Below are 13,922 nucleotides of genomic sequence, written 5' to 3' on the forward strand. Positions count from 1 at the left end.
GTGTTGTACTTTTGAATTAAGCTTAGAGAAAGTGTTTCTCAATATTTGCTGTAAGTCCTCACTTTACGTAGTCCGTATATTCCACTATTCCGACGACTAATGTCTGCCCCGGAAAGTCGGAATGACTGGAACTACACTTAATTGACAGTGAGGAAGCATAAAATAATGAACTATGTGATGAAAAAAATTAAAGAAAAGTAAAAGAGATAAAGTGTGACTAAGTTAAACGAGCCAAACCCGTAGCGATGGGTGACCGCACTGGAAAGTTACGGCAAGGACCGTTGACTAGCCCTGGACTGCGGGGAACCCTGAGAAATATTTTCAGAACATAATTAAAGGTTTACTGAGGTGTAATTGACATTGAAAATATCAAAGAAAAATTAGTAAGTTAGTATAAACGGAAAATGAAAATTAAAAAGATCGACGGATCAAGGACTTAATCGGTAGCACCGAAAAATTCAAAATGCAACCCGAAGAGGGGCATTTTTGTCAATTGACACTTAGAGTAGACTTTTAACCTAAATGTACATGAAAAATTAGTAGTGCTAAATTTTGAAAATGCAATGAAAAATGAAATTATGTATAAAAGGTAATTAGGAAGAAATTAAGGGGTGTAATTGAAATTAACTAAAGTTGATTATTATAATGTTAATGAGGATTAGTGGAGCACTATGGGATTACATAAACTCACTAATGGACATGTGTATAACTATTAAGCATCTTCTTCCTTCAATCCATTTCTTGGCCGAATACAAATTCCTCCCAAAAACCACTATTAACGTCCCAAGCAAGAGCTTCATATCCACCACGAATAAGCCATAGTTTTCTCAAGCTCCTTCATTAAAGTTAGTCTACACATCATGGACAACACATAGGCAGCAAAAAGAAGAAGTTTGGGTGAGGTTTTACAAAGCTCAAAATAAGGTTAGTGCTAAATTTCCTTCCTCCCTTAATTAATCTTTGATTTAAGGTTGTGATGAGTGTAATTGTTGAGAAATTTGAAGAAAAAGATGAGTATTTGATGGAGCATGAATTTGGCAGCCATGGAAGTGCATGGTTATTGAATCATTCTTATATGTATTTGTTGGGATTTAATGTTGATTAAGGTAATTTAAGGTGCTAGTAAGTTAATTTCCATATGAATGTATATTTGACCATTTGAATTTGGAGTTGAAGGAATTGTGGAAGATTTATGCATTTTTGGGCAATTCGGCAACCTTATGATTCATTGAAGAGTGCTTGAATTCATGAAGTTAATTCATGAAGTTATTTGATGAATTGTGGTACTAAGGGATTAATGGAAGTGTATGTAAATTAATGTTGGAATTATATGTAATAATTAGGTGTATTCATGTGTATATTATGTTGATTTTAGACTTTGTGATTTAGGGTTGTATATTGTACATTGAGGATTTATATATACTGTTCAAAATGACCTTAATGAGATGTGATATATGATGTTAGTACATTAGGAGTCCAGAATTTAGGCATGGGAAGTTAAAGTATAGCAAGTTGAATATGTAAATTGATTGGTATTTGAGGACTGTATTGAGGACAGTATGCTTGTGGAGCTATAACCCTAATTGTGTGGCCCCAATTGGTATGAGGCCAATTGGAGGTAAAATTAGACATATAATGAACTAACTTTCATGTAGAAGCCTTACCAAAAATCTGTCCAGAAAGTGACTCAAAAAGTGACCTAATCCGGAATAGGTAACTTGGCAAATCCAGAATTTGACCATATAAATAGTAGCTAGTATTTTGGCCATAACTTACTCAAAACAGGTCCAAATGACCTGAAATTTATACCATTGAAAAGCTTAGACATAGGGCTACAACTTTGGTTAAGACCACCAAGCCCATAAATGCCATTAAGCAAGTCAAATTGATTGCCCAAGTTGGGTTACAAAAACTGACCGAATTGACTTTGACTTAAAAATGACTTAATTGTGCAATATAAGTGCAACTTGACCAGCCATAGTAAAATGACTATATCGTGGTCTACAAAACTCCAAATGACCTAAAATTTATACCGATGGAAAGCTTAGATATAGAGCTACAACTTTGGTGAAGATCACAGAACCCAGAAATGTCATTTTCTAAGTCAAATTGCTTGCACAATTTGAGATATCAAAACTATCTAGAACCATTGCAACCCAGAATTTGACCATATGAACAGTAGTCACTCATTTGACATAACTCACTCAAAACAGGTCCAAATTACCTAAATTTATATCAATAGAAAGATTAGACATAGAGCTATAACTCTTATGAAGGCACCAAAGCCTAGAAATAACTAGAACCAATTGAAACTGATTGCCCAATTTAGGGTACCAAATCTGCCAGAATTGAACTTGACCTAAAAATGACCTAAAGTTGCATTAAAAATGCAATCTATCCAGCTTTGGTAAATTGACCATATCTTGGTCTATACAACTCAGAATGACCTAAAATCAGTGCCAAAAGTTCAATAAAACATAAACCTACAATATTGAAATTTTGATCAGAACCCAAAAATCAAGGCAACTAGGCCAATTAAGTTGATTAAGTTGACATACTAAATTTGGAATTAGTATAATTGATTATTAAGTCCAGAAAATTCGAATAGGCATATCTCCCACAAGAAGTCTCCAAATGTAATGAGCCATACCAATATAGAAAGCTAAGAAAGAGACCTAAAGCTTTGTTTTAGGCAACTTCCTCAAATTATAAATGTATAAGGCCAGAATTTAAGCCAGAATTTAAGGTTAAAGCCATTGACCTAATTGAGGACCATGCCAATATAGGATCTTTGAGTCCAAGTCAACAATTTGAATATAAATAATTCCATAAAACTTGACAAATTACAAGTAAAATTTGTGATTGACCCTAAGACATAGGGCAACAATACTTATGAAGAATACTAGACCTCAATGCTATTACAAACAGTCCAAATAAATTAGTAAAGTCAGTACTGAAAATGCCTAATAAGGAAGTCGAAATTTAGATTTGACCTAGTTATGGTTAAATGACCATAACTTGAGTTATGCAACTCAAAATAGAGTAATTCAAAAAGGAAATTAAAGAAGACATAATAAGAAACAATTTAATAAAGAGAATTTTGCTAATTTCACCCTATAACCTGACCCAATGGAACAGTAATCATTGGCCATGAAATCTAAAAAATTGGAATCACATATAATTAGCCTTGAATTAAGTTTGGAAATCAATGCCAACGAGTATAAACTCAAATGAGGAATCCTAGTGCAACTAGAGCCAACATATCTATTCAGTGTGAAAGAGTTAACATTTATATTTGACTAGTAATGTGAATAAGAAATATAATGACTTAATAAATCACATGAATGTATGAATGGGACATTAGTCCTTATTATCAGAGACAGGAAAAATGCTTTGACCACAATGGTACTTCAGAACAATTGATATGAAATGTGATTTGTCTGATGATCTACTGAATAATTGTGACATGTTGATACTGGAATCAACCTATCCATGATGTATAAAAAGGTCAACAATTTTGTTGACCAGTGAAAGGCATAATGACCTATAAACCCTAAAAATAAAGAATTAAATATTTAATCTTGTCATATGCCCTGGTTTGCCTAGTTGACTAGTTTGGATAGGTTGGCATGCCAATAGGATTTTAACAGCTGTTCTGTAATGGCTTCACGCCGTACTATGTTTTCTGGCTTATTATGCCATACTATGATTTTAATAGCCTATGGCTATACGGATTGTGTTATTATATTCGGCTTAATGCCTGATTGATTATATGGCTTTTTAGCCACACTATTTGCACACCGGGAGATACTTTGTGACCGATGGTGTGACGGCCCGAAGTACTAGGTACCCAGTGCTAGTATATCCGTTTATCCAGTCTGGTCATTGTATAGGCTACACGGGCAATCAATTAAAACATTATTCAATTCAGGCAGTTAAGTTAAGTTAAGTATAATGAAATTTCAATACAATTAAATTAAGTATTAAATGAAATGAGTAAAAGAGATTAGTAATAGAAACATAACAAAAATACAATTTGTAGAACTGTAGAGACTTAAAATACAATACAGTTAGAATAATTTGTATACTGGGTATTATTACGGAAAGGTTATAAACTTAGCACTTCCAAAGAGGAACAAACTAGTATATAAGATAGTTGATACTAGAAATACCATACCAAATTAAATTGATTCCTGAGTATCCGAATTATGATTTATTTCTTTCTTTATTTGTATATATTATTTCTTGTTATACTATTGCACCACTAAGCAGAAATGCTTAGCGCGATGGAATTGTTTTCCTCGTGCAGGTACATCAACTGAGATTTTGGGGTCCAGATCTACAGAAGTGTCAGAAGTGTACAAGGTTGTCACCTCCTCAGCAATGCATGTAGATAGGGCTCATATTTACACATGTTATGTATTTTGTTCATTCTTAGTATATTGTAAATTATTTGTATATCATGTACTTGACAAACTTATGTAATTAGTTGGCAAATTATGTAAGATAATGAAATGTAAGAATTCTAATATATGAGTTAAGTATCTGATCATGATGATTCTGATTGAGATTGAGTATGAGAAATTTTGATACTGATTCTGACTTGTGAATTTGAGTATATATTGAAATTATTTTTGGCAGGTTTAGAAGAACTGTTAGTCCAAATTACAGCTGGCACTTTGCTGGATTGTCGTTAAAATTTTTGAAATTCCCAAATTAGTCAGATTTTGATAAACAGTAAAAATAGCCTAAACTTTAGATAAAGTTTTTGAACAAGTAAATCAAGAACTGTAATGAAATAAGATAAAATCAGGTGCTCCGGCACTATGTATAACACGCCTTGCTCGGCTACACTATAGACGGGTGAGGGGTGTTACATTTAGTGGTATCAGAGCACGGTTTAGACGTTCCTAGGAAAAGATAAGTAGAAAGAACTAGTGTTCATACTTGCATTGCATTCATAAGAGTCGAGGTGACACTAATGCAGATCTGTTTACTTTTGATTATTCAAAGTTAAGATATGGACTCAGAGTCACAGAGGGCATTAGAAAAAGAAGTAGAAAACCAAGTTCATGAGGTTATAACGTAGTGACTATGTAATGTTCTCGATGTTTGTATTGTAAGCTGCAGATTACAGTACTGACATAGGATTATTGTATAGAGCTACGTGCTTCCTCGTGGTACAATAAAATAAGAATATTTGTAAGTATTCTATAATTTGATATAGTTACGCCCGAATAGAGTACTATTACGAGACATAAATGTGAAAATTCTAGTTAAAAATTTAAAACTTCAGAACTAGTACATCGAAAGCTCCTACTTCTAAAGTAGCAAGAGTCAATGACTCGGTTATACTAATGTGGACTACCATTACCACAAAAATTGCTATGAGCTTAGAGAATTCAGTATGGCTATAAATTAGAAAGAACACCTTGAGGATGAAGATATCTGGACATTGATATGGATTCTTATCGGTATTTTAATATTTTTGACAGAAAGGAATAATGTAGGTATTTGAGAATACATTTAGAAATTGTATTGATGCTCTCTCCGGAAGCAAGAATAGATAACTTCCACCGATGAAGTTCGTGTGTAGTGACAGTTATTAAATAAGCATGATGATAAAAAGATATACGGTTTTGTATGAAACAAATGCAGAATACCTAGACAATGGCAAGTTAATAGAATTGGAATTGGTAAAAGAGACTGAAGGACTAGTAAAGAATCCTAGTATAAGAGATCAAGAAACTAATAAATAATAGAATTTCATGAGTAAGAATACTAAAGGCAGAGGAAAACAATGATGGGAAAGTGAATAAAATTATGAGATAACGATAAGCTCAGTTGTTTGAATCCGATGAATTTCTACCCTAGAAAGTCGGAATGTCTGGAACTACACTTAATTGACAGTGAGGAAGCATAAAATAATGAAATATGTGATGAGAAAAATTAAGGAAAAATAAAAGAGATAAAATGTGACTAAGTTAAACGAGCCAAACCCGCAGCGATGGGTGACTGCACTGAAAAGTTATGGCAAGGACCGTTGACTAGCCCTGGACTGCAGGAAATCCTGAGAAATATTTTCGGGACATAATTAAAGGTTTACTGAGGTGTAATTGACATTGAAAATGTCAAAGAAAAATTAGTAAGTCAGTATAAACGAAAAACAAAAATTAAAGAAATCGACGGATCAAGGACTTAATCAGTAGCACCAAAAAATTCAAAATGCAACTTGAAGAGGGGCATTTTGATCAATTGACACTTAGAGTAGACTTTTGACCTAAATGTCTATGAAAAATTAGTAGTGTTAAATTTTGAAAATGCAATGAAAAATGAAATTATGTATAAAAGGTAATTAGGAAGAAATTAAGGGGTGTAATTGAAATTAACTAAAGTTGATTATCATAATGTTAATGAGGATTAGTGGAGCACTATGGGATTACATAAACTCACTAATGGACGTGTGTATAACTATTAAGCATCTTCTTCCTTCAATCCATTTCTTGGCCGAATACAAATTCCTCCCAAAAACCACCATTAACGTCCCAAGCAAGAGCTTCATATCCACCACGAATAAGCCATAGTTTTCTCAAGCTCCTTCATTAAAGTTAGTCTACACATCAAGGGCAACACATAGGCAGCAAAAAGAAGAAGTTTGGGTGAGGTTTTATAAAGCTCAAAATAAGGTTAGTGCTAAATTTCCTTCCTCCCTTAATTAATATTTGATTAAGGTTGTGATGAGTGTAATTGTTGAGAAATTTGAAGAAAAAGATGAGTATTTGATGGAGCATGAATTTGGCAGCCATAGAAGTGCATGGTTATTGAATGATTCTTACATGTATTTGTTGGGATTTAATGTTGATTAAGGTAATTTAAGGTGCTAGTAAGTTAATTTCCATATGAATGTATATTTGACCATTTGAATTTGGAGTTGCAGGAATTGTGGAAGATTTATGCATTTTTGGGCAATTCGGCAGCCTTATGATTCATTGAAGAGTGCTTGAATTCATGAAGTTAATTCATGAAGTTATTTGATGAATTGTGGTACTAAGGGATTAATGGAAGTGTATGTAAATTAATGTTGGAATTATATATAATAATTAGGTGTATTCATGTGTATATTATGTTAATTTTGGACTTTGTGATTTAGGGTTGTATATTATACGTTGAGGATTTGTATATACTGTTCAAAATGACCTTAATGAGATGTGATGAATGATGTTAGTACATTAGGAGTCCAGAATTTAGGCAAGGGAAGTTAAAGTATAGCAAGTTGAATATGTAAATTGATTGGTATTTGAGGATTGTATTGAGGACAGTATGCTTGTGGAGCTATAACCCTAATTGTGTGGCCCCAATTGGTATGAGGCCAATTGGAGGTAAAATTAGACATATAATGAACTAACTTTCATGTAGAAGCCTTACCAAAAATCTGTCCAGAAAGTGACTCAAAAAGTGACCTAATCCGGAATAGGTAACTTGGCAAATCCAGAATTTGACCATATAAACAGTAGCCAGTATTTTGGCCATAACTCACTCAAAACAGGTCCAAATGACCTAAAATATATACCATTGAAAAGCTTAGACATAGGGCTACAACTTTGGTTAAGACCACCATGCCCAGAAATGCCATTAAGCAAGTCAAATTGATTGCCCAAGTTGGGTTACAAAAACTGGTCGAATTGACTTTGACTTAAAAATGACTTAATTGTGCAATATAAGTGCAACTTGACCAGCCATAGTAAAATGACCATATCGTGGTCGACAAAACTCTAAATGACCTGAAATTTATATTGATGGAAAGCTTAGACATAGAGCTACAACTTTGGTGAAGATCATAGAACCCAGAAATGTCATTTACTAAGTCAAATTGCTTGCACAAGTTGAGATATCAAAACTATCCAGAACCATTGCAACCCAGAATTTGACCATATAAACAGTAGTCACTCATTTGAGCATAACTCACTCAAAACAGGTCTAAATGACCTGAAATTTATATAAATGGAAAGATTAGACATAGAGCTATAACTCTTATGAAGACACCAAATCCTAGAAATGACTAGAACCAATTCAAACTGATTGCCCAAGTTAGGGTACCAAATCTTCCAGAATTGAACTTGACCTAAAAATGACCTAAAGTTGCATTGAAAATGCAATCTATCCAGCTTTAGTAAATTGATCATATCTTGGTCTATACAACTCAGAATGACCTAAAATCAGTGCCAAAAGTTCAATAAGACATAAACTTATAATATTGAAATTTTGACCTGAACCTAGAAATCAAGGAAACTAGGCCAATTAAGTTGATTAATTTGACACACTAAATTTGGAATTGGTACAATTGACCATTAAGTCCTGAAAATTCAAATAGGCATATCTCCCACAAGAAGTCTCCAAATGTAATGAGCCATAGCAATCTGGAAAGCTAAGAAAGAGACCTAGAGCTTTGTTTTAGGCAACTTCCTCAAATTATAAATGTATAAGGCCAGAATTTAAGGTTAAAGCCATTGACCTAATTGAGGACCATGCCAATATAGGACCTTTGAGTCCAAGTCAACAATTTGACTATAAATAATTCCATAAAACTTGACAAATTACAAGTAAAATTTGTGATTGACCCTAAGACATAGGGCAACAATACTTATGAAGAATACTAGACCTCAATGCTATTACAAATAGTCCAAATGAATTAGTAAAGTCAGAACCGAAAATGCCTAATAAGGAAGTCCAAATTTAGATTTGACCTAGTTATGGTTAAATGACCATAACTTGAGTTATACGACTCAAAGTGGAGTAATTCAAAAAGGGAATTAAAGAAGACACAATAAGAAACAATTTGATGAAGAGAATTTTGCTAATTTCACCCTATAGCCTAACCCAATGAAGCAGTAACCATTGGCCATGAAATCTAAAAAATTGGAATCACATATAATTAGCCTTGAATTAAGTTTGAAAATCAATGCCAACGAGTATAAGCTCAAAATGAGGAATCCTAGTGCAGCTAGAACCAACATATCTATTCAGTGTGGAAAAGTCAACATTTATGTTTGACTAGTAATGTGAATAAGGAATATAATGACTTAATAAATCACATGAATGTATGAATGGGATATTAGTCCTTATTATCAGAGACAGGAAAAATGCTTTGAGCACAATGGTACTTCAGAATAATTGATATGAAATGTGATCTGTCTGATGATCTACTGAATAATTGTGACATGTTGGTACTAGAATCAACCTATCCATGATGTATAAAAAGGTCAACAATTTTGTTGACCAGTGAAAGGCATAATGACCTATAAACCCTAAAAATAAAGAATTAAATGTTTAATCTTGTAATATGCCCTAGTTTGCCTAGTTGACTAGTTTGGATAGGTTAGCATGCCAATAGGATTCTGACAGCTATTCTGTAAATGGCTTCACGCCGTACTATGTTTTCTGGCTTATTATGCCATACTATGATTTTAATAGCCTATGGCTATACGGATTGTGTTATTATACTCGGCTTAATGCCTGATTGATTGTATGGCTTTTTAGCCACACTGTTTGCACACCGGGAGATACTTTGTGATCGATGGTGTGACGGCCCGAGGTACTAGGTACCTAGTGCTAGTATATCCGTTTATCTAGTCTGGTCATTGTATAGGCTACACGGGCAATCAATTAAAACATTATTCAATTCAGAAAGTTAAGTTAAGTTAAGTATAATGAAATTTGAGTACAATTAAATTAAGTATTGAATGAAATGAGTAAAAGAGATTAGTAATAGAAACATAATAAAAATACAATTTGAAGAACCGTAGAGACTTAAAATACAATACAGTTATAATTTGTATACTGGGTATTGTTACGAAAAGGTTATAAACTTAGCACTTCCAAAAAGGAACAAACTAGTATATAAGATAGTTGATACTAGAAATACCATACCAAATTAAATTGATTCCTGAGTATCCGAATTATGATTTTTTTCTTTCTTTATTTGTATATATTATTTCTTGTTATACTATTGCACCACTAAGCAGAAATGTTTAGTGCGATGGAATTGTTTTCCTCGTGCAGGTACATTGACTAAGATTTTGGAGTCCAGATCTACAGACGTGTCAGAAGTGTACAAGGTTGTCACCTCCTCAGCAATGCATGTAGATAGGGCTCATATTTACACATATTATGTATTTTGTTCATTCTTAGTATATTGAAAATTATTTGTATATCCTGTACTTGACAAACTTATGTAATTAGTTAGCAAATTATGTAAGATAATGAAATATAAGAATTCTAATATATGAGTTAAGTATCTGATCATGATGATTCTAATTGAGATTGAGTATGAGAAATTTTGAGACTGATTCTGAGTTGTGAATTTGAGTATATATTGAAATTATTTTTGGCAGGTTCAGAAGAACTATTAGTCCAAATTATAGCCGGCACTCTGCTGGATTATCATTAAAATTTTTGAAATTTCCAAATTAGTCACATTTTGATGAACAGTAAAAATAGCCTAAACCTTAGATAAATTTTTTGAACAAGTAAATTAAGAACTGTAATGAAATCAGATAAAATCAGGTGCTTCGGCACTCCGTGTGACACGCCTTGCTCAGCTACACTATAGACGGGTGAGGGGTGTTACACTTGCACTCTTTGGAAATCAAAGAAAACCCTAAAGACACATATTCTTCATCTTGGCTAACCATAAAGGAGGGGTATCAAGGGTTTGTGTTGATCCAAAGGGCTTTGATTAAAGGAGCTTGTGTGGACAAGCTAGAGAGCCAACAATTGGTAGCTTTACTATTCGGATTAGAGGTGGAATATCGATTCTGCGCCTATTTGGGTGAGTTTTCCCTAAAACCCTAAGTTGCTAGATTTTGGATATTTTGTTTCCTAATGGCCAATTAAGCATGTTAGCAATTGATTATGACCAAAACTATGTGTTTTGCAATAGTATAAAGTTTTTATGCATGTTGCATGAAACCTAGGGTTATAAATTTTAAAATTGCTAACTTTGCACCTTAAGGCTTATTTTAGTGCATTTTTCTTTCATAAAGTTCCTTAATGCTGCATGTACTCAGCTGTTTCATAATAATGGAATTGAACATAAAAAAATTAGCTCCATACTCACCTCAACCTCAATAAAATGGTAGAGTCGAAAGGAAGCATAAACACCTTTTAGAGGTTGCTAGATCATTGATGTCCCAATCTAATCTTCCTAAGAAGTTTTGGGGAGAATCTTATTAACAACAACCTACATCATAAATAGGTTGCCTACCAAAGTACTTAGCTGGAAATAACCTTACAAGAAACTTAATGGGCAATAAATAGATTATTCATAATGCAAACATTTGGTTGCTTGTGCTACGCAAAAAATGTTCTTCCAACCAAAATAAAATTTGATGCTAGAGCATTTAGATGTGTGTTCCTGGGATATCCTATCATGTCCAAGGCTTACAAGCTCTACAACCTAGACAATCAAACCATCTATATTTTAAGGGATGTAGTATTTAAAGAGCACATCTTTCTTTACTAAAATTTCACAGAAAAGGAAAATGTCATCATACCTTTACCTCATTTCAACTTTGACTTAGCCACATGTACCTCAAAGCTAATACCTTCTTTACCTCCCATGCTACTTCCTTTATCTCATGAGTCTTATATGCAAATTATTTCACCTACTACATCACATAATATAAGCAATTTGTCTAGAAGTTAAACACTATCCTGACCAGACAATAACCTTCCTCCATTACCAATTAGGAAAAGTACAAGACTCATTTATAAACCTGCCTGGTTCAAAGACTTTGTAGCCACTACTCACTTTGACAGCAATACACCTTTTCCAGCTGCAATCACTTTCGATGATCACATAGGTCATACCACTATACCAAGTTTGTCTCTTACTTCACCTTATGTTATTAACCCTATTTTTCATTGATCGTATCAAAACTTTATTGCATTAGTATCAAAAATACATGAACCTCTTTCTTATTTCCACACTAAGAATGACCCATAGTGCGTAAAAGCTATGAATAAAGAATTAAAAGCCCTTGGGGTAAATAGTACTTGACAGTAGAAAGAATTACCACCAAACAAAAAGGTCATTTCTTCTAAATGGGTATATCGGGTTAAGTATAATGTCAATGTTATTGTGGAGAGGCTAAAGGCTCGACTTGTCGCAAAAGGGTATAATCAAGTTCTTGGTTTAGATTACATGGTAAGCTTTCTCTAGTAGCTAAAATAGTCACATTTCAATTATTGTTACCATTTCAGCAGTAAATAATTGTGCCATTCACCAAGTAGATATCAATAATGCTTATTTAAATGGTCACATTGAAGAAGAATTATTCATGAAGCCACCTGAAGGCTACTTGAAAGCTAAACTAGGACAAGTCTGTTGTCTCATTAAGTCTCTTTATAGACTCAAACAAGCTGGTCGCCAGTGGAACAAGGAGTTGACCGTGAAGCTTCTTGAATATAGTTTCTAGCAGTTAGTTAATGATAATTGTTTATTTATAAAGGGGATGGAAAATCAGTTTGTTGCTCTTTTTGTTTATGTAGATGATTTGTTGATAACAAAAGCTACTGAAGTTGATCTTATTATCGTTAAAAGCTATCTTCATCAAGCTTTCACTATTAAAGATCTTGGCTATACCAAGTATTTCTTAGGTGTGGAACTTCTAAGGAGTGATGTTGCTCTTTTAATTAATCAGCATAAGTACATTTTGGATATCCTCAATGATGCGGGCATGTTAGAAACAAAACCAATGGAGTATCCCATATTGAAGAGTCATAAGCTTGATGCTGTAATAGGGGATCTTCTTCATGAGCTTGAATGTTATATAAGTATTGTGGGAAGATTACTATATCTTAATTTGACTCAGCCAGATGTCTCGTACACTATTCAATAACTTAGCCAATACCTACAAGAACCCTGCAAACCTCACTGGGATGCTGTTACTAATACCTGAAAAGGTCACCTACAAAAGGACTATTTTTTCCATATTTTAATGACTTCAAATTAATAGCTTATAGTGATGCAGATTGGGCAACATGTTTAACCACAAAAAAGTCATTAATGGGGTACTATGTATTCTTTGGTTCTTCCTTCATCTCATGGAAATCAAAGAAACAAATAACCATTAACAGGTCTTCAACCAAGGTAGAGTATAGAAGCATGGTGTTAGTAGTTTGTGAATTAAAAGGGATTAGCTACTTGTTAGCATATTTCCAAGTCCCTCTTCGTTGCCTTATTCCCTTGCATTGTGATAATAAGGCAATCATCCATATTTCTGAGAATCCCATTTTTCATGAGCGTGTGAAACACCTGGAGATTGATTATCATTTAGTTTGCCAATAATTACTTTAGGGATTTATTCACACTACCCATATATCTGCTAAATTTCAACTAGCTAACCTATTTATCAAACATTTAACATCTCACCTCTTTCACTATTTCTTGTCCAAGAAAGGATTAGTTAACATCAACCCATCTCCATTTTGATGGGAGGATGTAATATAATTTAATTTGTTTTTAATTCCAGATAGTAGGTGAGAACTTTGTTTTTTAGTTAGTCACTCAGTTAGAGATACCATACTAAGTTGTCAGCAAATGATAAGAGTAACAGTCTATATATAAACCTTCCTTTCATTCTGTTAATGAGTATGAGAGATTATTCTCATTTCTTTTTCCCTACTTAATTTGCATCGAGAGATGCCACTAAAGTTACAAGAACTCACTGGAGATTCATGCTACACCAAAAATAATTGTTTGACACTAAAAAAATATAGTTTATGTACCTTTCTTTTTTTTTAAGATGTTTTTAATTTAATTAATTAATTAATATTATTTTTAGATAAATTATTTTTTTATTTTTATATTATATTATATATAGTACTTAAATTATTAAGAGAATCAAAGTTTGTTAGAAAAA

The 13,922-nt window shown here is 33.2% G+C and overlaps 1 protein-coding gene across 1 annotated transcript; it reads left to right on the forward strand.

Moving 5' to 3' along the window:
* The first annotated feature begins 12,338 nt into the window (after nt 1-12,338).
* LOC110665158 (uncharacterized mitochondrial protein AtMg00810-like) lies at nt 12,339-12,899 on the forward strand. Its single transcript, XM_058143346.1, has 2 exons — nt 12,339-12,449; nt 12,510-12,899. The coding sequence occupies exons 1-2, from the start codon at nt 12,339-12,341 to the stop codon at nt 12,897-12,899; spliced, it is 501 nt and encodes a 166-aa protein (XP_057999329.1).
* Nucleotides 12,900-13,922: the final 1,023 nt, after the last annotated feature.

Source organism: Hevea brasiliensis, chromosome 3, assembly GCF_030052815.1.
Source record: "Hevea brasiliensis isolate MT/VB/25A 57/8 chromosome 3, ASM3005281v1, whole genome shotgun sequence".
Classification (NCBI taxonomy): Eukaryota; Viridiplantae; Streptophyta; class Magnoliopsida; order Malpighiales; family Euphorbiaceae; genus Hevea; species Hevea brasiliensis.

Coding starts and splice junctions, on each gene's coding strand:
- LOC110665158 (XM_058143346.1), top strand. CDS start 12,339: ATGAAGCCACCTGAAGGCTACTTGAAAGCTAAACTAGGACAAGTCTGT. Junction 12,450..12,509: donor AGTGGAACAAGGAGTTGACC/GTGAAGCTTCTT, acceptor TTATTTATAAAG/GGGATGGAAAATCAGTTTGT.